Source organism: Bos taurus, chromosome 18 (assembly GCF_002263795.3).
Source record: "Bos taurus isolate L1 Dominette 01449 registration number 42190680 breed Hereford chromosome 18, ARS-UCD2.0, whole genome shotgun sequence".
Taxonomy (NCBI): domain Eukaryota; kingdom Metazoa; phylum Chordata; class Mammalia; order Artiodactyla; family Bovidae; genus Bos; species Bos taurus.
In genome coordinates, this window is record NC_037345.1 from 21,693,669 (window position 1) to 21,718,927 (window position 25,259).

Here is a 25,259-nt window from a genome sequence, read left to right on the forward strand (position 1 = left end):
TAGGAGCTATGCCCCTTGTTTGAAACAAGTTCTCACCTATCTGTTTAGGTTCTCTTTCTATTAAGGCTCTCTTCCTGAATAAGATGAGTTTAAAAATGAAGCAGACAAAATAAAAACAGAAGCAGTTGGTGAAACTGATAAGAAGGAGAGTAGTTTCACTTCCCAATACTTTTTTTCTTATTGGTATGCCTCTGTTTATCAGATTAGCTAGAGTGGCATTTAGGACAGGTGGGTGAATTTTGTTTTGAAACATGCTTGGAGTTTGAAAGGAATTACATGGTTATATGGAAGGGGTTGTGTGAGTTAAAATGGAAATGCTAGGTATAAAATGAAGAGTGAGGTATAGGACTTTTTCTGCTTTGACATTTTTCATGATCTTGGCAGTCAGGTTACAACAAGCCACCTTTCAAATACAAGAGTGGGTATTTCTTTAATGATCTTTGCTACATAATAGAAGCTCCATGAATGGAAAGGAGTGAATTTTATGAAAAGAGTGAATGAATTGAAGATTAAATTTTAAATGATGCCAAATGGTTGCATTTGGTTTCTTAAAATCAGAAATGGCAAGCTAATCCTTCACTAAGTCACAGGAGCAAAATTAATGGTTTAGTAGTGATAAAGTAAATTCTAAAATAAATTCATTCTAAGACTTCTAGTAGAATTTTTCTTATAGCTCGGTTTTAGATTTAATTGAAGCATTTTTAGGTTTATGTTTTATAGCTTTGACATTTAAACTATGTTTCCATGTTGTCAATTATGATTTATACTTCTTTGCATTAGACTATCAGACTGACAAGTAGAATGCTTTTTACACTTAAAAATGTTCTTGTAGCCCTGTAAATTTAATCAGTAAAGGTAAAACCTTCACGATTAAAAGTTAAAAAAAACTTTTTTGTATTACTCATAATTATTCTTTCTGTTGTTACAAGAGTGGCAGTTAACAAGTGCTAGAAGTAGCTTTTCTCTTTAGTTAAAGCAGAAAACATCTAAATTAGGAGATATTTATCAAAGCAAGTTGGAATTAAGGGTGTCATGTTATAAAGAAAAACAGTAAAACATTTAATAAGATTTGGAAATTACAATGTGCCCTTCTTTGCGATTGTCATTCTGAGTGCCCAAGGGATAAGCAAAATAACATTTATTAATTACCTACTATGCATATACATATATATGTATGTTTGTATTTTTAAACAAACATGTAAGTATATCCATATGTGTGTCTAGAGAGAAACACACATTTAAATAATAATGGGAAAATCATATGAACAAAATCTGAGGGGAAAATAAGAGGAATCAGCAGAAATTGGGAATTATCACTTTATATTGCATAATAGTGAAATAACAAATGAGAGCCTTCCCTGGTGGTCCAGTGGTTAAGACTCCACAAAGGGGTGGGTGTTCATCCCTGGTCAGTCAGCTACTCCACGTGTCACAGGAAGTAACAACTGAGACCCTGATTGCAGACATTCAGAGTAGTAGGAATTTAGTGTGTGTTTGGATAAAATATAAATGTATTAATATAAATGTATTAATTAAATGTTTCTCAGCATATGATAAGAAAGCACTTTCAAAAATGTGTGGTATAAATTTATTATGTATTTTTAATTGTTAATCATGCCATTAGTAGACTGTGTAAGTTCTATAATTTTTAAATGCTAAGAAGATAAAATGTTTTATTGATTTGACTATTTCTAAACTTAAGTTCAATGAAAATCTGAAATATTCATCTGCAGAAAGAATTAATGTATAATTTATATATTATTTATGAATTTAAGATTTACAGGTCCATTTATAATACATATATTTTTATGTAAGATGTATTATAAGGTTTATCACTAGCAAATAATGTGTGATTATTTTGTTTAATCTAAAATGTCATTGATTATGACACTTATTTTATGTGTCAGTTAGAAAAAATATATTAACAGTTAAAACTTTGGCATACCTTTGATTATTAGGTGAATCTTGATTTCATAGATGTTAATTTGTGGGGGAAAGGTGTACTTTAGAGACACTATAGTATTTGATTTTAATTTTCCTATATTGTCAGTATTTCTAAGCATAAATTTTTTTTTAAAGAAAGGAAATAAGTTTTTTAAAGAATAAGGATTAAACTATGCTGATACATATACTGACTATGATTAGCTAATACTTGGACCTTAGTGACTATATGAAACAACTTGGTGAAATAAACATTTTGAAAAAAATGATGCCCAATCTTAAACTGGAAGTCATTATTTATTTGTTTTATTTAGTATTATTTTTTGTCCATGCCACATGATGTACTGGATCTTAGTTCCCAGCCAGGGATCAAACTCATGCCCCCGACAGGAGAAGTGCAGAGTCCTAACTACTGAACCTCCAGGGAATTCCCTAAACAGGAAGTAATTTATAATCCACCTTATTAAAAACCTCGAATACAGTCCTCCTTTCATAAATTTAAAGATTAACTAAAAACCGTTTTAAAAGTTGATTGTTTTTTTCCAAGTAAGTTTAAGCTAGAGTCTTGAGTTGAACTTTAAACTGGAATAATTTCATCAAGTTAAATATGTTTCTTCTTAAAAAAAAAACAATACACATGTATATATCTGATGATTTTAAAAATAGCCCCAGTGCCTGCAACTGGGCTTACAAAGAAAAGAAAATCATAATGTAAAATAGTAGGTTTGTTTGTTTGCTCTATGTTTGATGAATTGGATGCATTAATTACAACAAATGGACTAAATTGGATAAGATTCATTGTTTGTCCAATTATTGCAATGAGAGAATCTATAAGGGGCAATTACAGATTGACACCGCATAGAATGTAGCTTGTTACACAGCTTCTACTAATAACACGTGGGCAGGATTTAGATGAGTGCATAAATTACATCTGAAAATCAAATATAACCGTCAAGTATATAAACACTGAGGTTTTCTAGTATGTGTACTTATCAAATGAATTAACATTTCAAATTTATACTTAGTTTGAAATTGCCCTTTGCTGTCTGAAAACAAGCTATGTTTTGATATTTAGTTCTTTTACATGCCTGGACACTTGTTGCTGCAGTTTGCTAACATTGATAACAGATCCTTTTACTGTTTTATTTATTTTTTTTTTTTTTCCTTTTACTGTTTTAAAAAACAAAACTTGCTTAGAGTCTTTATTATCATTATAGTCTGTATTACTTTGTTGCTTTACTTTGTGACATTTCTAAAAAGCAGACTATCGATTTATTTGAAGAATGTACCTATAAGGACATTTTATTTTAGAATTAACATAGTAAACTTTCTGTAATTCATCATAGAGGAATGAAATGCTCTTTGGTAATTGGATATTTTGCTTAACTGATTTTATCATATTTCTTCTACTTGTGGATCATCTGATTTCCTTCAGATAACATTTATGGCTATCAGTTGTCAATGTACAAGCAATAGATATCCCTGGTTGTTCAGAAATAACAAACTTTAACCGTGGTATTTTCTAAAATATAATGTAGTTTCATAATCCTCTTTATTCATTAAAGTGTATTTATTGATATTAAATTATCTAGTTACTGGTTGAAGTATAGGATTTTATTTTAAAATCAGTAAGCTATGTTGAAAATAGCAGAGTAGGAGTAAGGAGACTTTTGTCTTTTACTAGACGTGTGGTTTTGGCAATTTGTTTTATCTTTTAGGGCTAAAGTTTCTCTGTTTAGTGAGACTGATGACCTCCTCACCTATATATGAACTTTTCTCAGGGTCAGCTGAGATACTATAGACAAAAGCACTTTGAAATTTTAAGTATTCTGTAAGTATAGAATAGTTTTATTATCCTGAATATTTGTTCCTGGAGTTTTCTTCACTAATTATTTTGAGCCAGTGGTTCTAAAACCTGGTGGGAATTCTTATAAAGTCTGATAAGGGATCCCACTTACTAGATCAGAATTCTGGAGTTGGAACCTACAAATCTGGAGTTTTGTTTTGTTAGTTTTTATTTTGAACTAATCTCACACTTGTGAAAATAGGTTAGGGTTCCCTTAGGCTCTTCACCCAGCTTCCTCAGATGTTAATAATATTTTACCCAAGCACAGTGATCAAAATCAGGAAGTAAACACTTAACACAATCCTGTTAACTGAGTTACAGCTCAGTGCAAATTGTGTCAGTTCCATTTTTTTGGCCAGGATCCAGTTAAGGATTTTATATTTTATTTGTTGTCTTATCTCCTCATACTCCTCCATTTTAGAATGATTCTTCAGTCTTTGACATTTTCCTCTTTGGAGTATACTGGGCATTTATTTTGTAGTGCTCAGTTGCTAAGTCGTGTCCATCTCTTTGCAACCCCATGGACTGTAGCCCGCCAGGCTCCTCTGTCCATGGCATTTTCCAGCCAAGAATACTGGAGTGGATTGACATTTCTTCCTCCAGGGGATCCTCCTGACCCAGGAATTGAACCTGTGTCTCCTGCGTCTCTGCATTGGCAGGCAGATTCTTTACCACTGAGCCACCTGGGAAGTCCCTTATTTTGCAGAATGTCTCTCAATTTAGAATTTTTATTTTTAACAAACAAACTTCTAATGAAACCTGACTCACATGTTTAGGAATTACTGATCAAAACTAACCAAATGTTTGTTCTTTGTAATATCCCTTATATACCATTTTAGAATGTTTAATAAACTGATATGACTTCATTATTTCTAAGAACCAATGTTCTATGTAAGTACCCATAGAATATGTGTGTGTATGCACATATATATAAACTATATATTTTATATAAAATATATATTTTTTAAACTCAGAATTATGTCAGTGAAGAATGACTTCAAATTTTAGAATAAACCTTATTTCTACAGACGAAATGTAGCTTTTTTGAACAGAATGGTCATATGTGTAAGTATTTGGACCTCAGAAGTTTAGTAGGAAACTATTGTATTTGAAATATTTCTTGCAAAGTTAGAATTTGAAAAATACTTTTGCATGGGTTAATGATAGCTAATTAGTTTATGAATTAAGATTTATTCCAGGCCTATACAATAATATTGGAAGAAAATGCAGAATATAAGAAAAATAAATTTTGAAGGTATTTTTGTAAGTACATTTTTCAAATAAAGTAATGAAGGTTTACCTTAGGTATTATCTGTTTAGTTTAGTCGCTTAGTCGTGTTCGACTCTTTGCGACACCATGGACTGCCGCACACCAGGCCTCCCTGTCCATCACTAGCTCCTGGAGTTTACTCAGACTCATGTCCATTGAGTCGGTGATGCCATCCAACCATCTCATCATCTGTCGTCCCCTTCTCCTCCCGCCTTCAATCTTTCCCAGCATCAGAGTCTTTTCAAATGAGTCAGTTCGCATCAGGTGGCCAAAGTATTGGAGTTTCAGCTTCAGCATCTGTCCTTCCAATGAATATTCACAACTGATTTCCTTTGGGATGGACTGGTTGGATCTCCTTGCAGTCCAAGGGACTCTCAAGAGTCTTCTCCAACACCACAGTTCAAAAGCATCAATTCTTTGTCTCTCAACTTTCTTTATAGTCTAACTCTCACATCCATACATGACTACTGGAAAAACCATAGCCTTGACTAGATGGACCTTTGTTGGCAAAGGAGTGTCTCTGCTTTTTAATATAAGATATTAAAACACTTATATCTAACTTATCCACCTCCACGAAAAAGAGTGAGTGTTCAAGACTAATTTGGTAGCACTTAGTATTTTTTTTTAGCACTTAGTATTTAGTCAATGTTTATTTATAAAAATATTATTTAAGCAGCTTAGTTCAGTGTCCTTAGAGTGAAAACTTACTTTACCTACTAGAAAGGCAAAGTACAATCTCTTCATAGTCATAAATATAAAATTTTAAATCTCTCTGCTCCTGATTTCATTGAAGTTTTTATTGAGTGGGATTTGAGTCTTTAAGCAGCAATATAGATACCATATTAGATTATATATTTCACATACAGAATTTATTTAGCATACCAAACACTAATAAAATGCCTTTTTAAGCAATGTACTGAAGGGTATTATCGGGCCTTGATCTGCATGTCATAGGAAGTCATTATTAACAGCTTTGCTGCCGCTAGTGTTGTCCTCATCTACAAACCAGTCTAAATTATGTTTGGGTTTGGCAATGGATAGCAGATGAGGGAGTGCCATGAAAACTGTATTTCTATCAATCATTTTTAGTTTGAGTTATCCCTTACCTTGCCATTGAAGATCACCTGCCCAAGTGCCTTAGGTTATATTAAATAACCAGAAGTAACACAAAGGTTACTCTTAGAAGGAGGTTGTTACTTGAAGAAAAAGCATGACAGGAGACTTCTGGGAAACCAGTGTCTTGTTTCTTGATCTAGGAGCTGGTTATACATTATGTTCAGTTTGAGAAAACTCACTGTGCTATATATACTCTTTTGATATGTGCACTTCTCTGAATTTACATTATATTGTAGTATTAGTACACTTTTTAAAGGAAACTGAGGAATTGCATTTGGGACCATTTTGAGATTTTAATATCTGTGGTATATCCATGTGGATATGTCTTATAAACAGTTGGTTATATGAATCTGAAGTTGAGGAAAGGTCTGAATTAGAGATAAGAGATTTGAGAATCTTCAACTTCTAAGTGGTTGTTACAAATGGATTAAATTTCCTAGGAATAGTATATAGAGAGGAAAGAAGTCTAAAGACACAACTTTGAGAAATACCAAAGTTTAAGGGACTGGCAAAAAAACAAAAACAAAACTGAATCCTGCTGAAAAATGACAAAGTAAAGAAGAGCCAAAGAAGTTTAGTCAGAACCAGAAGAATGTTGTGTCATGAATCTGAGAGTGGAGACAAGGAAAAATTAGTTATGTGTTGGTAGATAAAATTTTTTTTTAATTTCCATCGGATTTAGCATTACAAGGGTCATTGGTGGCCTTAAACATTAGGAGGTCAGTCTTTGGAGTGAGGCATATTTAATTTCTGTCTCAGTTCTTACTATTGGTATGACTTTAAACAAGTAATTTAATTCTCTAAGCCTCAGTTTCCTCCTCTTGTATAATTTGCCTCTCAGAACTATATGAACACAAAGTTAGAGAATGCATATAAAGTCAGCAGAGGTTGACTCAGTAAACTTTGAGTAAATGGAAGCTATGAATATGGAAAGTTGTTTTAAGAGTTTTGATTATAGTGGATTGAGGAGTGAAAGGAACAGTATAAGTGACTCGAGAGCTGTGGATAAGGAGGGAAGAACAAGATGATGTGGTATCTAATAGTAGGTATTACCTCAAGGGAGATTTTTATTTTAGGGGAGAAACCAGAGTAAAGGAAGAGGGACTGGAAGTTAGAGAGGAGATGACCTGTGTAAACAGAGGGGATAGAGTATGACTGTGGGTAGTTCCTTAATGTTGTGTCAGAGTATCCTTTTAAACTTTCTCTGATTTCCTGGTTTCAATGTAAACTGTATGTTTACTGTATGTCATTTATTTCACATACTCAGAAAAGTACAAGTGAGATAACCAAGTAAAAATTACCATTATCATGTTGAAAGTGGTGATCAAACCAATATGAGAATATCCTGGGAATTAATCATTCTAGAATTTTTTCTCACTTCATATCTCATTATCCAGTCAATAACCAAGTCTATTGTTTCTGCTTCCAAAATGAAAAATTATGTATCTTTTTTGACTTCTTCATCCACCCTACCATGGTCCTGTATTTCATTCTTCATTTCTCACCTGAATTGGCAGCTGGTTTCCCTCATTTACATTTCATTTCCTTCTAGTTGCATTGCTTCCTTATTTAAAATTATTTTCCCCCCAATTTTATTGAGAGGTAATTGACATATCACAGTATATTCATTTATGGTGTACAACATAATGATTTGATGTGTGTATATATTGTGAAACTGTTACCACAATAAGTTTGTTAACATCTGTCACCTCACAGTTAATATATATTTTTCTTATAAGAACTTTTAAGGTTTACTCTCTCAGTAACTGTCAAATATTTAACTCAATATTATTATCTATAGCCACCAGGCTGTACATTACATCCCTAGAATTTGTTTAAAATTCTTACATCTTTCAGTTGCTTTACTGTTCTTATCCATTCAAAATATCTCCATGCCATTTGTTGTCAGTGGTGAGCAAGTCAGATTTCTTTTCAATTTCTGCCCTATGGAGCTTAAAGATGGCCTTAAACTAAAACATTAACCCCTTGCATGTAAGACGGGGTCTTCTATGACCTTGACCCAGCTCTTCCTGTAGTATACTTTGTGTGGTCCTGGCGGTTCATGGGGTCGCAAAGAGTCGGACACGACTGAGCGACTGAACTGAACTGAACATGCTCTTATTGTTGGATATTCTCATATATCCTGTGGTATCCCCCTGTCTGGAATGTACCCAGTCTTTTCTTTCACTACTTGTTGGGCTCCCTTTCATCTTTCAGTTCCCTGTCTCAAACATTGTCTTTTCTGTAAAGCCTTCTTTACTCTTTAGTAAATATAAGCATTTCTTCCTTTGTCTTCACATTACATCTTGTTCTAACTTCCTCTTTATTTTAGCTGTGATCGTATTCTAACAATGATATGTAAAGTTAGGAACCTTATCAACTTTACCTTCAAATCCTAGAACCCAGGAAAGTGGCTGGCATGTCACAGTCAGATGTAGTTACTATTAGTTGAGAAACTACTATGTGTTAAAGGCTGTGCTCAGACGTACATTATCCCGCTTAATTCTCAACCAAAATATGGCTCTAGCTATTGCAATATCCCTGTTTTACAGGCAAGGACGCTATCAAGTAATTTCCCCAGTGCCACACAAGACAGGTAAATGGTGACATCAGGCTTTTATTTTTGAAACTATGATTTCAAAGTAGATGCTTTTAACCTTCAAGTTTTCCCACATTAGTAAATAACTGTTGAAAAAATTTTTGATATATTTCTAATATATCATGCCTGAATATAATCGGGAAGCTTTCTATGTTTAGAATATAGGTATCTAAAATAGAACTTTCCTAATAGTGATCATGTCATCTCATCTCTTGAACTAGATAAGAAAATGTGGGCTGTACTATGTATTTCCATCTTTCATCAGGAAACAAACATAGAAAACACATTTTCATTTTAGACATTTACATTCAGTGTGTGTTAATGTACATATATACGTGTATATGTTAGAGACAGGTAAATGTATGCATACTGTAGAAATATAAAAACTCTTACTCTTTAGAAAGATAGAGTGTAGCTAAGAAAAAAGCCTTAAGTGAAATAACCAAAGAACAATTAATTGTTTAAGTAAGGGAAAAACTGCTATAGGGTAGAAACAGTGGAGACTTGGAGACTAGGTGGGATTCAAAGAAATTAAGTGGAATTTGAAATAAAAAGAAGTAGAAGGAAAAAGAATCCCTCATTGCAAATCTATCCAAGATAATAAAATAAATGAATTTATGTTAATTATTAATTAAATCACCTGACATTTTTCTCATGAAAAATAATCATGAGCCTAAAGAAACAAGGGATAGAATTTAACCGTATTTCTAAGCTTGAAATATGTTAGTTGTATTATTGGTTTCTATTTGTCCCATTGGAATAGAGTTTATCATTTGAAAATACCATTTTTTATTTCATGATAAATAGCATCTTTGAAAGTTGAACATTCAAGGGATAAAAAACAGAAGAAAGTTTATCATTGAGATCTTACTTTGACCAAAAATGGAGAAATACAAAGAGATCTTACTGTTTACTCTTTTTCTCTTAAAACAGCAAACTCATTATTACATTGGGTAAGAAACAAAAGAGAAAGAATGAGTCTTCAGATGAAATATCTGATGCAGAGCAGATGACACAGCATGCATTCAAAGAGGAAGACTCTCAAGTGAGTATGAAATTTTTTTCTGAGAAATGAACACTGGCAGATTTAGATAGCATAATATTGTTTTATGGATGTTTATACTGTAGTTTAGTGGTAAAAGTACATTTTATTTTCATACAAGTTATATGACAAAACATTATTACAGTATGGTCCTACAGTGTTAGACCTGGGAGGAAACTTACACATCGTCTTCAAACCCTCTCAGTTTTCAGATAATGAGACTGAAGCCCAGGAGAGTTTAAGTAACAATCCAAAGACCCTGGTGGCTTTTAGCATGGAGAGTATCTAGTGATATTATTACCCTGTACTTATAGAGCATTATTAAATGAATTTAATGATGGAGATACTAATTTTAAAAGTCACATACAAATGATAAAGCAAATGGGTTGAATCATTCTTGAAGATAATTTCTTTGGTCTGCTTCTACTGAGGAAAAGATGAACAGGTATATTAAAAATCCCCTAAAGCAGACAAAAATACTGTGCATTTTTACTTTTTATTTTTTTAATAGCTGTATATTCAAAATAACCTTGTGAAGTTAAAAAATTATATAGTAAAGGTCATAATAATTCAGGCCACCCTCTGCTCTCTAATAATTAAAGTACGACCCTAGGCCGTAGGGGTGGTGGCAGTTGTTGCATTATGGGGCCAGAAAGCCCCTGAATGGCCTTTCTTCTTCCTTATGCAGCTTCTTATCCAATGGGAGAGTAGTGGCTCAAGGCTCCTGGGCTGCTGCAAGAGTTGAGGTAAGGGCAGTGACTGAAGCTCCTAATATTATATGGCCTGGCTTTTTCTTCATATGTTATCCTTAACTTAGGCAAACTTATCATTATTCAATATGAGAAAATGTAGTTAAATTTTTACTAAAATAATGCTGGCCATTTTTCCATTATGTAATTACCAAACAATGCAATGGTAGAATAGGTTAACATGCATATTTCTTCCATGCCTTTCACAGTACTTAACTAGGTTGCTTTGACAAGTGTTTTGCTTTAACACAAAAATTTTAATGGAGAAGGAAAGAAATATTTTCTGGTAAACAATCATAAATCTGTATTATTGATATATTTAAATATATTAATATATAAATTATGTATAAATATCTAAAAATAGTTTTCAACCACAATGGATTGTTAAGATTTGAAGGCTTGAAAAGTAATTGAAGGTTTAGAGTCAAGTGAAAAATCTAAAAATATGGTTATGGTATTTAATTTTTTACCTGATAGAGAAAATTCAATAATCTAACTACATTTAGAGACTTAAATTATTTTTTAAAGCCCCATAGCACATTTTAGCACATTTTATTAGGTCTATGATAGGAAACAAATGGTACGTTATCATAATGAAGTATTTAGTCATTTAAGAACATAATGTTTCTGACCTCTTATATAAAGTGCTGTTGATTGAAGCCTTTAAAACATTAAGGAAAAGTTAGAAAAAAGAAATTTGAAGAAATAGTTTGTCACTTTTAAGTTGTCCTTTGAAAAATACTATGGAGAAAAAGAAAGCCAAAGCAACCCACATTGGCCTAAAATATGGACATTCAAATTAGTTCTGTATTTTTAAGGTAGTGAAACTGTTATGTAACAGAGAAAGCTAATTGGTAAGAGTGGCACCTTACTTCTCTTTGCTGAATGTGTATCTATATGCTCTAGTGGAATGTAAGTTTTGGTGAAATCAGTTGGAAAACTGCAAAAAAACTCACAGTTTTTTAAATTACTCATAGACTGATAAATCTTCATAGAATGAGGGAGCAGTTTATAGTATGTGGCTCTCATTCCTTCTTGTAAAGAATTACCTGAATGTGCATTTTTGTGAGTTAAAACGATTGTTTCAGGCCACTTGTTTACTACTTACTAAGGATTGTGTATGGCATTTCAAAGTACCTGACCTAAGTGATCAGAAAGGAAACTTTAATGTTGAAATCATCTATAGAATCTTCTAAAAGTATACCAAATTATTACCAGACTTCATTATATAAACTATTTATACCTAGTGAGACATAACATTCATAATATATGTTATTGTTAGAATAATAAGTGTCCTGAATGGTTATTAAATTAAGGTATTTTTGAGCATTAAGAACTGATGCCTGTAATAGAACTCCAAACATTTCTTTAGCCTGGTATTAGAGATCCATCAGAGAAGGCAATGGCACCCACTCCAGTACTCTTGCCTGGAAAATCCCATGGATGGAGGAGCCTGGTAGGCTGCAGTCCATGGGGTCACTAAGAGTCGGACAAGACTCAGTGACTTCACTTTCACTTTTCACTTTCGTGCATTGAAGAAGGAAATGGCAGCCCACTCCAGTGCTCTTGCCTGGAGAATCCCAGGGACAGGGGAGCCTCATGGGCTGCCGTCTGTGGGGTCGCACAGAGTCGGACACGACTGAGGCGACTTAGCAGTAACAACAGAGATCCATAGACTCTTCTCTCCCAGGGAATAATAAATGTTTCATATCTTTTCCAAAAGAGAATGTGGGAGAATTGGCTTTCTATAAGTCCCTTGGGCTTCCTCAGTGGTTCAGTAAAGAAACCTCTTGTAGTGCAGGAGCCCCCAGGAGATACAGGTTCGATCCCTGGGTCAGAAGGAAATGGCAACCCACTCCAGTATTCTTGCCTGGGAAATTCCATGGACGGAGGAGCCTGGCAGGCTACAGTCCATGGGTTCACAAGAGTAAGACACGACTTAACAAGTAAACCAAAAGCTAGTATATTTCTTAGTGAACTCCCCAGCCTTTATGGGCTTCCCTGGTGGCTAAGATGGTAAAGAATCTTTCTGCAGTGCAGGAGACCCATGTTCAGTCTCTTTTATATAATTTTTGTTTGCCACCTTCCTGCCTCCCATAGTGACAAAATTGTCACCTTGAGCTTTGAAAATATGAATATCTTCGTGGCTAAGAGATGGTGACCCATCCTAATTGAAGCATGGAGTTTTCTACTACATTTGGCTGAGCTGCCTCACCACAGTAGTGCCTTTCTTTCTCTCAATATTCCACTACTTTCAAGAGAAGAGGCACTACAGCCTTTCTGAATACAAATAAGTTTGTCCCCACACTGCTGCGCTGATTCAGTTTTGTTATGGCAATGGTAGCATGAAAGACCTACCACATTGAAGACATTGGCAGAAACCAAAAGGAGAACACATGGGTATTCTGTTAGTTGCATTTTGGGGAAATGTTATGGGAGTTACTAAATACACAGAAGGATAGTAAAAGGAAGATGAAATATTGAGTAGAAGAACAGTTGACTGAGGTACCTCCATCCATGAGATTTTAGGGAGGTACACAAAGTTAAACCTAAGTCCTTAGGGATTTTCAGGCAATTGTGTAATTTGTTTTTTAGTGGGAACATCAAATATTAGATTTTTAGGGAGGTAAGTAAAGCCATGTGCATTTGATACTTGCTTTTAAATTATTTAGATTATTTTAAAATCATGTTACTGCACAGAAGACTTTCTGAAGAGCTTTCTTCCGTTTTTATGATAGTGCTGATCTTTATTTTTAAGGGAAGCTAGTAAAGGCAGTACAACAGTGGTTCCTCCTTCATTCACATTTAAGTTTTTAGTAGCTTTCATACTTTGTTATTTTGTGTATCTCTTTTAAAACATTTTATGTTATTTGTTTTTTTTCTGTTTTAAACACAGGTTCATGGGTTTTGTGTCAAAGTTTTTATTTCTTTTAGTTTTACACCCCTGATATTAAACTAATATTCATCTGATGACTTTCTAGGTTTGAAGCAAAAACTGTGCTAGTATTAATATTTTAAAATACATGTTTCCCAATCTGTGAAATAGTTAAATAAAAAGACCTTTTTATTCTTAACAAATTCAAAAGAAAAGTAATAAAGGTATTATTGTTAATCATTCCTACTTGACATTTTAGGAAGTAAACTAAAGATAACTAAAGATTGCAAATCTTTGGCAAAGGTAAAATTATAATCTTCCTTTAATTAAAAGTAAAAATGAGGAAAGATGAATACAGAATACAGTTTTGAAAATTTAATGTACAAAATTGTCACATGACCCTTTAAAATAAATCATGTGAATATGATCCTTATCATTCATTACAGAAAAGAAGATCAAATCGACAAATTAAAAGGAAAAAATATGCAGAAGATGCAGAAGGGAAACAATCTGAAGAAGAGGTTAAAGGCTCTATGAAAATAAAAAAGAATTCAGCTCCTTTACCTGGTGAACAGCCTTTACAGTTATTTGTGGTAAGACAGATTTTGGGTTGTATGACAAAAAACATTTTAAACCAATGTAAATTAAAAATCTTTAAAAAAAATAAATAAATAAAAATCTTCATTATCTTTCCTCCTAAAACCTACATTAACTTTTCCTCCTAGGTTCCATATTATAGTTAATAGAACCATTAGTTATTTGGATCAGAAACCTAGGTATTTGTTCTCTCTTTTTTTATCTTTACTTCTTGACATTCAATTTTTTGCCTCCTAAATATATTTTCATGCAACTCCTCCAAACTCTATGTTTTTTGTGGAGTGTTTCTAAATTACAAGTTTAATTAAAGTACTTTTCTTGAAAACTCCTCTAATGGTGTCCTAAATCAGAAACAAATGAAACTGCACTTTTTACAGCTTATAAAGCCTTTTGTATGGGTTTTTTGGCCTTATGTCCTTCCACTTCCCTCTAAGCTCTCAGTCCTCTGGTTTGATGAACATAGTTGTCTCAGTGCCATATTTTGATACCTTTATGTCTTTACATATGCATTTTCCTCTTTGTAGAGTTCTTCTACTCTCCCTTATCTGGACTGTAACCCAGCTACTCATTTCCTTGCTGAATCATCTGACACCTTGAACAAGTACTAATCTTCTCTATACCTGAGCTTTCTAATCTGCAAAATGTAAACTATTGAGAATAATGCATAAGAAATTAAAAAGCCCAATATGTTTACTATGAGGGTGATGCCAGTGATGATGAGGACAGTAACAACATTTTCATTTTGTATTTCTGACATTTAACATGATCCCTGACATGTTAAATAAGTGTTTGTTGGATTTTAGTATATTTATAGACATACAGAGTAGCAACTGAAATGTTTTCAGAATGTATCATCATACTTTTTCTCCTCCTTCACATAGGAGAATCCAAGTGAAGAAGATGCTGCAATTGTGGACAAGATACTATCTTCTAGAACTATAAAAAAGGAAGTAGGTAGTGATACATTACATTCTGTACTTTATATTCCATGGCCTGATTGTAAAACTCATAATTATTGAATCTTTTTCTTAGATATCATCTGGAGTGATGATTGATACAGAAGAATTTTTTGTAAAATACAAGAATTAGTAAGTATTTGAGTTGGAAAAAAAATAGAAAGATATTATTTCAATATGAATTAATATTTTGAATATATTAAGTTAAATTCTTATTTTTCTTTTATTGGTATTTTAAAATATTTTATTTGTTATTGCATGAACTTAAAAATCATTAAAAAGTGAATAGACTATGAAAACTTTTCATGTTAAAATTGAGTAGTTTTTTTCCCAAAAAAAACTACTGACTAACATCAAAATGCAGGAATATTTATAAATCATGCTTTTGGAAATAATAGACATTTTCCATCATATTATACTGTTAAACTTTTCAGATTTTGTTCAACTTTTTCTTCTGCTTTAGTGAAAGAAAGTATTTTAAATAAAATTACATTGCTTTCAAAACAAGTTTGCTTTCTGGTCATGACAAAACTGTTATAATGAAGAAATGAATGAAAAGTCACATCTTTGTTATCCTTATGATTCAGTTTACCATTCTGTGTAGTGATCACAGTGGCTTTATTTTAGAAATTATGTGAGAGTCTGTTGACATTAAATGAAATGATGAACAGCCTATTTGGAAAGTTGAAGATAATATTTTTAGAGGCCATGATTAAAAATAAATCTAAAAACAAAACATGATTTTCTATATCATTCTAATATACTACTTTTATAAAATTTTAGCTCTTATCTTCACTGTGAATGGGCCACAGAACAGCAGCTTCTGAAAGATAAAAGGATCCAGCAGAAAATCAAACGATTCAAATTGAGACAAGCACAAAGAGCACATTTTTTTGCAGATGTAAGAAGAAAAAGACTATTATGTGTTGAACTCTGAATGCATGTCATATTATGTATCAAAAACTTAAGTATTATTCATCTTAATTCTTAGGCTTCTACTTTTGATGTTTGACTATAAATGATATCTACATATTTTCCCCCCTAAATTTAGCTTGTGAGTGAAGTAGCTCAGTTGTGTCCAACTCTTTGCGACTCCATAGACTGTAGCCTACCACGCTTCTCCATCCATGGGATTTTCCAGGCAAGAGTACTGGAGTGGGTTGCCATTTCCTTCTCCAGAGGATCTTCCCAACCCAGGGATTGAACCTGGGTCGCCGCATTGTAGACAGAGACTTTACTGACTTGACTTTACTTCCCTGGTGAGGGAAGCCCTAAATTTAGCTTGGAAAGTAGCTAAAACAGGAACACTAATAAATCAGAATGGTAGCTATCTCCTGTATTTTAAAGTTAACATTTATTTCAATACCTTTTAGAGTTGAATGTGAGTATATTAATATCTTAAAGTATTTTATCAGCAAACTTATTCAAGTAATGGTGACATAACAAATAAATGAAAAAGAAGATTTTTCAGTATATGAGATACTGCATATTTTCTGTATCAGCTTTGTGTATGCATGAACAGAACATTATTGGAAAAATTCATTAACTTTTCCAGGCCTTTTTAAAAAGTCAGATATCCTTTCCTGCTCTAAACTTGTTAATTTTTCTTTTAATAGACTTTTTTAGAGAAGTTTTAGATTCATCTAATTATTTTAACTTTTTATTTGAAAATGTTAATACTGGATTTTCCCACATATATTTTAACTGGATTCCCTAAATGTTAACATTTTACCATATTTGCTTTATCATTCACATTAATTCTTCTGTCTCTGTGCACCTCTCTCCCTCTTTCTGCCTCTCTCTCCCATGTACATAATTTTTTTTCTAAACCATTTGATAATTCTCAATTTCAGTATTCTCTAGAAGCATTTTCCCATAATAATAGTACAATTAACACAGACATGGTAATATTATTTCATCTATTAGACCTGAATTCATATTTCACTAATTGTTCCACTAGTATTTTTATAGAAAAATTTTTTTTAAAGTATGTTTATGCTAATTCTGATCCAAAGTCTAGTTCTGCAGTGCATAATACATTTAGTTGGCATGTCTCCTTTAATCGGTATTTTTTTGTTTTCCATCCCTTGAACTTCTTTCTTTTTAAAGAATTTAGGTGGTTTATTCTATAGTGTGTCCCTCAGTTTGGGGTTGTCTTGATTTTCCTCAGCTTCAGGTCATGCATTTTTTCAAATGAACATTACAGAAATGATGCAGCAGCATTCTCAGTGAATCATGTCAGGAGGTATATGATACCTATTTACCCAATTACTGGTAGTGTTAACTTTAATCACTAGATTATGTTAATATCTTATGGCAGATTTTTCTACCATGAAGCTATTTTTATTTCTTTGTAATTGTAAAGTCTACTTCAAAAATTTGTTGATTGAAATGACCTATCAACTTATGGATGCTGGGAGGTCCTCAAAAATTTCTCTCTTCCTCACTCTGGTAAATCTCTTATTGAGCTGATGGGGCTTACCAGGTGGCTCAGTGGTAAAGAATCTGCCTGCCAGTACAGGGGATGCAGAAGATGCGGGGTCGAAATGATCCCCTGGAGAAGGAAATGGCAACCCATTCTAGTATTCTTGCCTGGAGAATCCTTGGACAGAGGAGCCTAGTGGGCTGTAGTCCACAGACACGACTTAGTGACTGAGCACACACAATGAGCCAAAGATTTTAGAAGTACTTAACTAATAATCTTTTAATTTTTCGTGAAGGTTAATTTTTTTAATGTGCCTCAGGCACAGATAAACTGGAGCTATGCAGATTTTCTTATAGAGTACTTTTTTACCATTCTGGTGTTGGGTAGTGCTCTTTTATTACCAAGTGTGTCTTGTACATGGAGATGATAGTATTGATCAGGAATGGATTAAGATAGTGAGAACTAAAGGCAGAGCCATGGAGTACTGTAACATTTAGAGGTTAAACAGAGGAAGAGATGCAACAAAGATAACTGAGCTGGGCTTTGGAAGTAAGGCTTTCAGGCATGATTAAGAATTAGCTAAGCAGATGAGAGAAGGAACAGCGATCTATTCAGAAGAGAGAAAAATAAGTATAAAAACATGAAGGTGTGACAGAACATGGAATTTGAAAAGCATGTGGTTTTGTACTTTTGAAGCATAATATCTTGGGTATGGCTGTGTCAAGCAGTAGGAGATGAGGCTGGAGGAAAACGTTTGAGCCTGTTTATTCCCCAGAAACTAATGTGGGCTTGTTTCCCAAATAGGGAAGTCAGTAAAGAATTTGAAGCAAGGGAACAATATGTAAGATTTATAAAGATCCAAGTAAGAAGACATGAGGCAGTGAGAATGAGGAAGGAGGAACCAATTTGAGTTATAAACAAAATTAGAATCTGTGTGAATCAATGAGATAAGGGAGGTGGGAGATGAAAGAAGAGAAAGAATCTAAGACGACTTCTCTGTTGCTGGCTTGTGTAACTGGGAGTAGCTGCTGCTGCTGCTAAGTCACTTCAGTCGTGTCCAACTCTGTGTGACCCCATAGACAGCAGCCCACCAGGCTCCCCTGTCCCTGGGATTCTCCAGGCAAGAACACTGGAGTGGGTTGCCATTTCCTTCTCCAATGCATGAAAGTGAAAAGTCAAAGTGAAGTCGCTCAGTTGTGTCCGACTCTTCGCGACCCCATGGACTGCAGCCTACCAGGCTCCTCCGCCCATGGGATTTTCCAGGCAAAAGTACTGGAGTGGGGTGCTATTGCCTTCTCCCACTGGGAGTAGAGTGTGGCCTAAAGTTGGTGCTGTGTTGGCCATTAGCCCAGTTAGAAACTACAGGCAGAAGTACAGGTTGAAGTGTAAATGAATGCAGTTGAGTGTGAAGTCGCTCAGACAGTTTGCGTTTAGTTAGGTAAGGGGGTCTTGAGCACAAGAACCAGCACCAGATAGTGTTTGATACAAATGAGAGAGGACCTTTCAGGTCAGGTGATTGGTCTTCAACTCTTGGACCTGGTTACTACTGAGGAAAGTAGCGCAAGAAGGTAAAGGAAAGCCTCTTTTCCAACTAGGAAATTTTAAAGGATATACCTTCTAGAGTAACTTACTTGTCTGAGGTGCCTCATTTTTTTAGTGCTTTTTAGTTGAGTTTTTTTTTATACATAACTTGGTGATTCATAGTACAGACAAATCATAGAAATCTTTTAGAAATTAAAATGGAAGTATTCCATTTTTTGAAATTCAGTTACAGTCAAACTGAAGTGTTTGTTCTATAGTGAATAGCTAGTAATAAGTTTGTCTTTATTTCACTTTTATTTTTCTACTTCTTTGTCAAATATCAATTAAGTTACTTTTAATTTTAGATGGAAGAAGAACCATTTAACCCAGACTACGTTGAAGTAGACAGAGTGTTAGAAGTCTCTTTTTGTGAAGATAAAGATACTGGCGAGGTAAATATTTGGTAGAAATTATTTTTGAGTAAGTAAGAAAAATCTAAAACCTTCCAGGTATTAAAACATTACTTTTTTAGAGGTAATGATCTAAAAACGTTAAACAAAGTTTCATAAGTCTTTACCAGTAAAGATTAATATATTTAAATTTTTTCTGGGGATTCTCAGTTTAAACTGTTTCTTACTATTCTTTTTCAAATTAATAAAGTGAAAAAAACTTTCTTTTACAGCCTGTTATTTACTATTTAGTAAAGTGGTGCTCATTACCGTATGAAGATAGTACTTGGGAACTAAAAGAAGATGTAGATCTTGCAAAAATAGAAGAGTTTGAGCAATTGCAAGCTTCAAGGCCTGACACAAGACATTTGGTAAGAATATGCCTTATCATCATGAAATCTTAGCATTTCCTTAATCAAGAGGTGTAGTGTGATTTTTGAATTTCGAATTTAGTCTGGTGTGCAATTAATACTGTATTTTTAAAATGACTACATAGTAAGTAAAATTACTACTTAGTATTGTATATATGTTAATTTAACTATTCCTCTATTAGTGGATATCCAGGTTTTTTCTATTCCAAACAGTGCTACATTGAAACATGGAACCCTTTATAAGTGAAATCAAAAGTATTAATATAATTGTTTGGTCAGAACATATGTGCATTTAAAATTTTTGATAAGAAGGGACTTCCCTGGTGGTCCAATGGCTAAGACTCCATGCTTCCAATGAAGGGGGCATTCAGGGGCCTGGGTTCAATCCCTTGTTGGGAAACTAGGATCCCTCATGCTGCAATGACTACAACAACAAAAATGATCCCATGTGCTGCTGCGGCTAAGACCTGGTGCAGCCAGATAAATTTTAAAAATGTTTAAAAATTTTTTGATAAATATTTCCTTTTAAATTTCCCTCCAGAAAAGTTTCAAATACTTCTACTTAATCTTGAATTTACTCAGGTCATTTATAAAAATGTCAAAGGTATCAGTTTTAGCTCTAAGCAGTGTTATTAATTCTCTGTCAAAGAAAAATCTTTAATATACCCACCTTTCCCTTGCTTTCTGTAAACCAGTTATTTCTTTATAACTGAATAGCTCTTCTACTTCCATAGTAGCTTTATTTTTAGAAAAACCGTTTGAATAGAATATTACTAAAGATCCACGTAAATTAAGTACACTGGTTTCCTATTGATTCATCCTTGTCTCTCCTTGCTTTAAAAAAAAAAAACTGAATCAGTTATTGATTTTTCTAGTACAAAGACTACAGAATTCTAGAAGGTTATATGGCAAGTTGTGTTATTTTAATAATTACATTTTTTTTTTTACTTAAAGCATAGGATTGTTACCATGTAAATCCAGTTTGCAGAACCAAGCAAAAGAAATTCACAAAGAGATATACTATGATTTTAATTAAATATTTTGGCCAGTCCTCTTTCAAATGTAATTTGGTCATAGAAATTTCTTCACTAAAGAGGAATTTGGTATATGAAAAGACTAGAAGAGATTACTTTTCAATTAGAATCAGAATTAAGGAAGGCTCTTATGAAAAATGTGGAGATGTAATATAAAAGAAGAAAGTTAATTGTTCCATGGAAGAGACCATATTGTTTTTATAACAGTTTTTTTTCTGGTTGTCATTTTATTTACTGGTCTTCTTAATCTGTCTCCCAATAATACCCATAGCTTATTACCAAGAGGACAGCAGCTCACCTCTATTCCTTTTGTCTTCCAAGTGCCTTTTCTTGAGCCAGGAAAGGAAAGTGTTAATTCAGGGAGGAACAGTCTAAAGGATATTATGAAGAGGAAAAATTTTCTTTTTGGAGTGGGGTCCATATTTCAGTGGTAACCTGATCTTTAGCCTTATTAAGTAAGCTGTTTCTTAGATTAGTGGTTGTCCGTCAGAGGTGCTTATCAGTACCACTTTGGAACTTTTCGAAAATAAGAGGTGCCTAGTTTCTGTATCCTGGCTCCAGAATCAGAATATCTCTGAGTGGACCCCAGGTGTTAAAAGTCTTTCCCACATGGTGGGAAGAGCCACTGCCTTAGATACATTTGTAGTCTTTGGTAATGTAGCCAATAGAATTAATCCCTTCAGTTAAAGTAAAATCAATTTGACAAAAGTGCTAGTTTATCAAAGTCAAGTAATATAGAAGGTAAGTGATTTTTTTCTTTTTGCCAGTCTATTATTATTAAATAAAACAACATATAAACGTGTTTTTGAACAAATGAAATTTGTTCCTAAACTAAGGAAATAGTGATTGGATTACTGAAAGGAAAATTATTAGAGAACATTATTTAATGTGGAAATTGTTTTAAAGTTCATTGGCTACTATTTAAGAAATTTTTTTTTTTTTTTAGTAAACCCTGGATATTTCATATTTGGGTGCTATTGTAAGATAGTACTTTTAAAATTTATTTATAGTTGTTTCTACAATGTAGAATACAATTTTCTGTATACTGATCTTATGCAGTGATGGTAAAATCACTTCTTAGTTTGTGTTTTTTCTAGATTCCACAGGATTTTCTGTATAGTCAAATCATGTCTTCTGGAAATTAATAAAGTTTCACTTCTTCCTTTTTCATCTTAATGACTTTTATTTCTTTTTCTTGCTTGATTACTCCTATTACAACCTATAGTACAGTGTTGAATAGAAGTGATGAGAGTGGACATCCTTGCCTTTTCTGATTTTAGGGAGAATGTATTCATTTTTTAACCAGGACATATGATAGGTGGTTTTTTCATAGATGCATCTTACTAAGTTGAGGAAATTTCCCTCTATTCAAAATTTAATTAGAGTTTATTTATTAGGAATAAATCCCTTTTTTTACATCGATCTGAGATTATCATAGGTTTTTTTAGCCTGATCAACACTGATTAATTTTCAAATTTAATCCACCTTCCATACCCAGAAAAAACCCCACTTGGTCTTGCTGTATTACCCCTTTTATATGTTTTTAGATTCCATTTGCTAAAATTTTGTTACTAATTTTTTATCTAGATATTGGTCTCTAGATTTCTTGTAATTCATTTGTCTAATTTCAATATCAGAGTTTCACAGAAAGAGTTGAGACTATGCCTTCCTCTTCAGTTTTCTAGAAGAGTTTATGTAAAACTTATTTGGTCCTTAGATGTTTGTAAAATTTCATCATAATGCCATATATGTTACCCTTCTGTGATTATTTTAAAAACAGTGCTTTTACCATGTATGAGATGTATGGAAAATTTAAAAGTCTGAAATACATCATTCATTTGTTTTTCTACAAAGGATCGTCCTCCTCCTAATATTTGGAAAAAAATAGATCAATCCAGGGATTATAAAAATGGCAATCAACTCAGGGAATACCAACTGGAAGGACTCAACTGGCTCTTATTCAATTGGTACAATAGGTATGTAGTATGTATTAATAAAAAAATATTTTATGTGTGTTTTAAAAATGTGTTCCAAAATACATTAAATAAAATTGATACTAATGTTCCTATATTATTACTATCATGGAGTCTTCATTATTGAAAGAAAAATTGTGGTTACCTCTGGAAGATAATGTACATTATAATTTAGAATTTTGACTACAGTTGCTTCCCTTAAATATGTAGCAATCAGAATAGAAGAAAGTTGATATATTGATTCTTAATCAAATTTGAGATAGCTTTCTTAACATCATCAAACATCAACTATGTTATCGAATCTTTTTCAACTTACACTGCTGTCTGCCAGTAATTGAACCTAGTTACTAAGGTGTGAGCAGTTTCATCTAAAAAGTTAAATAAGTCTGTAATGTACATCTTCAAGGAAGCAGATTTTCAGTAATTGCTAAGGAATAGAATACAAAATATAAGAACCTAGTAATGAATTACCCCCACTTATTATTAATTTTCCAAACTGTTTAAAAAACTTTTTGGAATATTATGTCACCTTTTTTTAGTGAGATGGAAAATTAATTGCAAAAGAAGTAAAAAATGGTATCTCGATTGATAAAAAAGTCTGATTATGTATATAAAAGAGCAAATGAAGGTACTATTACTAGTAATGGTAGCAAAATTTTATGACACTTATTCAGAATCATTTTTCTGTGTTTTTACTTGTCACATGATTCTTCTGTTTAACTAAGTAACAGTTAGTCATGAGTCCATGGCAATGGTGCATCCATCAACTCCATCAGATGGAGTTAGGGGGATCTGTTATCCCACACAGTGCTCTTCCCCTTGTTTATATTTTCTAAGTGTTATCATTTTTCCCAAGAGAATCTTCCTGGTAAAATAGTCAACAAAATTTTAATTGTCTTCTCTTATCAGTACCCTTTCTCAGTTGCTTGTTTTAAACTTATACCATTTTCCTAAAGCACTTTATCAGAACCCTACCCCCTTCACTCACTATATATGACTGCTTCTTAGAGAAGTCTAGGACCAGTATTTGAATTCATTGAGATTGTTGCCTGCCCTCTCACACCCAGGCCTAAAAATGTATCTTCATCCTTAGCCATTCATGCCTCTGTCCTCCTTTCAGAAGTTAAATGGTGCCTCCCCAGAACCAAGATTGATGCTACAACCTCAACTCTTGACAGGCATCTCATCTAGTCTTCAGAACCTCACTTCAATCACTTATCAGCCTTCTCTGTTGTATCTTCAAACTATCCCATTAAGACTAATGCCATCCCTTCAGTCTGTGAACAAATTTGGGTTTAACCTATATATAAAAATTTTTAAGGAAAGGATTAATCTTCTCTCAGCTCTGTTTTTCCTTCTAGCTACCTTGATCCCTCTTTGTAACTTCCAAGGTAGAGGTCTAGGAAGTATAGTCATCATGAACTCTTCCTGTTTTCTTATCTCCAATTCTCCTTAAACCTGTCGTTTGGATTTTAATTCTGCATCATCTCTGAAACTCTTAATTTTCTAATCCACAGTGTTTTTTTCAGCCTTAAATTGCTGTCTCTGCTGCATTGGATAGTAGTTCTAGACGTTCTTTAAACTTTTCTCCCATTCTCACTTCCAACAGCTTCCATAGCGTTAACCCTCCCAGCTCTCCAATACCTCTGTTACTATTCCTTTCAATAGTCTTTCCTGGTTCTTCTTCCTCTGCCTACCCTTTCAGTGTTGGTTCTTTTTCTTTCCCAATGTGCTGTCTTCTCATATTACATGTTTGTTCTGCCTAAGCCAAACTTTATACCGCCCCCTGTGTCTTCACTTATCAGTAACATCTCTAAGGCGTTAATTCAAGCCCATATTTGTTTGCTTCTTGCTTCCTTAATGTCTATCTCAGTGATATTTTAACACAACAAATTCACAATTAACCTTATTATTTCCTGTTTCATCCATATCAGACTTATTCTTCCACATTTTACATCTTGGTTGAGAATAATACAACTTACTTAGTCACCCAAATTTAAATCTGACTGTCATCCCACACTCCATATATCTGATTGATCATTAAGTCCAGATCATTCTAACATGTATTTAACTTCAGAATCAGTTTTCTCTTGATCCCTCCTACCTTAGTCCACAGGTCCACTATTCTTTGCTCTATTATTTTGGTACTTTCCTAATTACTGTCCCAACTTCAAGTCACCTCACCTTCTAGTATTCCCGTGGCACCAGAGTCAGCTTCAAGTACAAACCTAATCTCATCAGGTTTCTTTAACAATGTTCACTGACTCTCATTCTCAATAAAATGATGTCCATAACCTTTATGACCCCTGCTTATCTTAGTAATATCCCTTCCTTTACCATTCCCTCAAAACCATATTAAACTACTTCTTGCCTCCCAGTTAATCATATTCTTGACACTTGTACCCCTTTGTTCTGCCCTCTGGCAAAACCCTGCTCATTACTGACCTCCTCTCTGAAGGCAGTCTTAACTTCTCTCAGCCTTTCTAGATGCAGTT

At 33.4% G+C, this 25,259-nt stretch overlaps 1 protein-coding gene across 15 annotated transcripts in view; it reads left to right on the forward strand.

Moving 5' to 3' along the window:
- CHD9 (chromodomain helicase DNA binding protein 9) overlaps positions 1-25,259 on the forward strand; it is a 226,602-nt gene that overhangs the window by 138,199 nt on the left and 63,144 nt on the right. For 14 of the 15 annotated variants that reach the window (NM_001205650.2, XM_005218689.5, XM_015475766.3 and 11 more), the window contains 8 exons: positions 9,706-9,817; positions 13,885-14,031; positions 14,917-14,985; positions 15,068-15,123; positions 15,775-15,892; positions 19,303-19,389; positions 19,620-19,757; positions 22,646-22,767. In NM_001205650.2, coding sequence (NP_001192579.1) covers positions 9,706-9,817; positions 13,885-14,031; positions 14,917-14,985; positions 15,068-15,123; positions 15,775-15,892; positions 19,303-19,389; positions 19,620-19,757; positions 22,646-22,767 — 849 coding nt within the window. Of the gene's footprint in view, positions 1-9,705; positions 9,818-10,502; positions 10,561-13,884; positions 14,032-14,916; positions 14,986-15,067; positions 15,124-15,774; positions 15,893-19,302; positions 19,390-19,619; positions 19,758-22,645; positions 22,768-25,259 lie in introns of those variants that run through there. The other variant, XM_024978438.2, reaches the window with a different exon arrangement.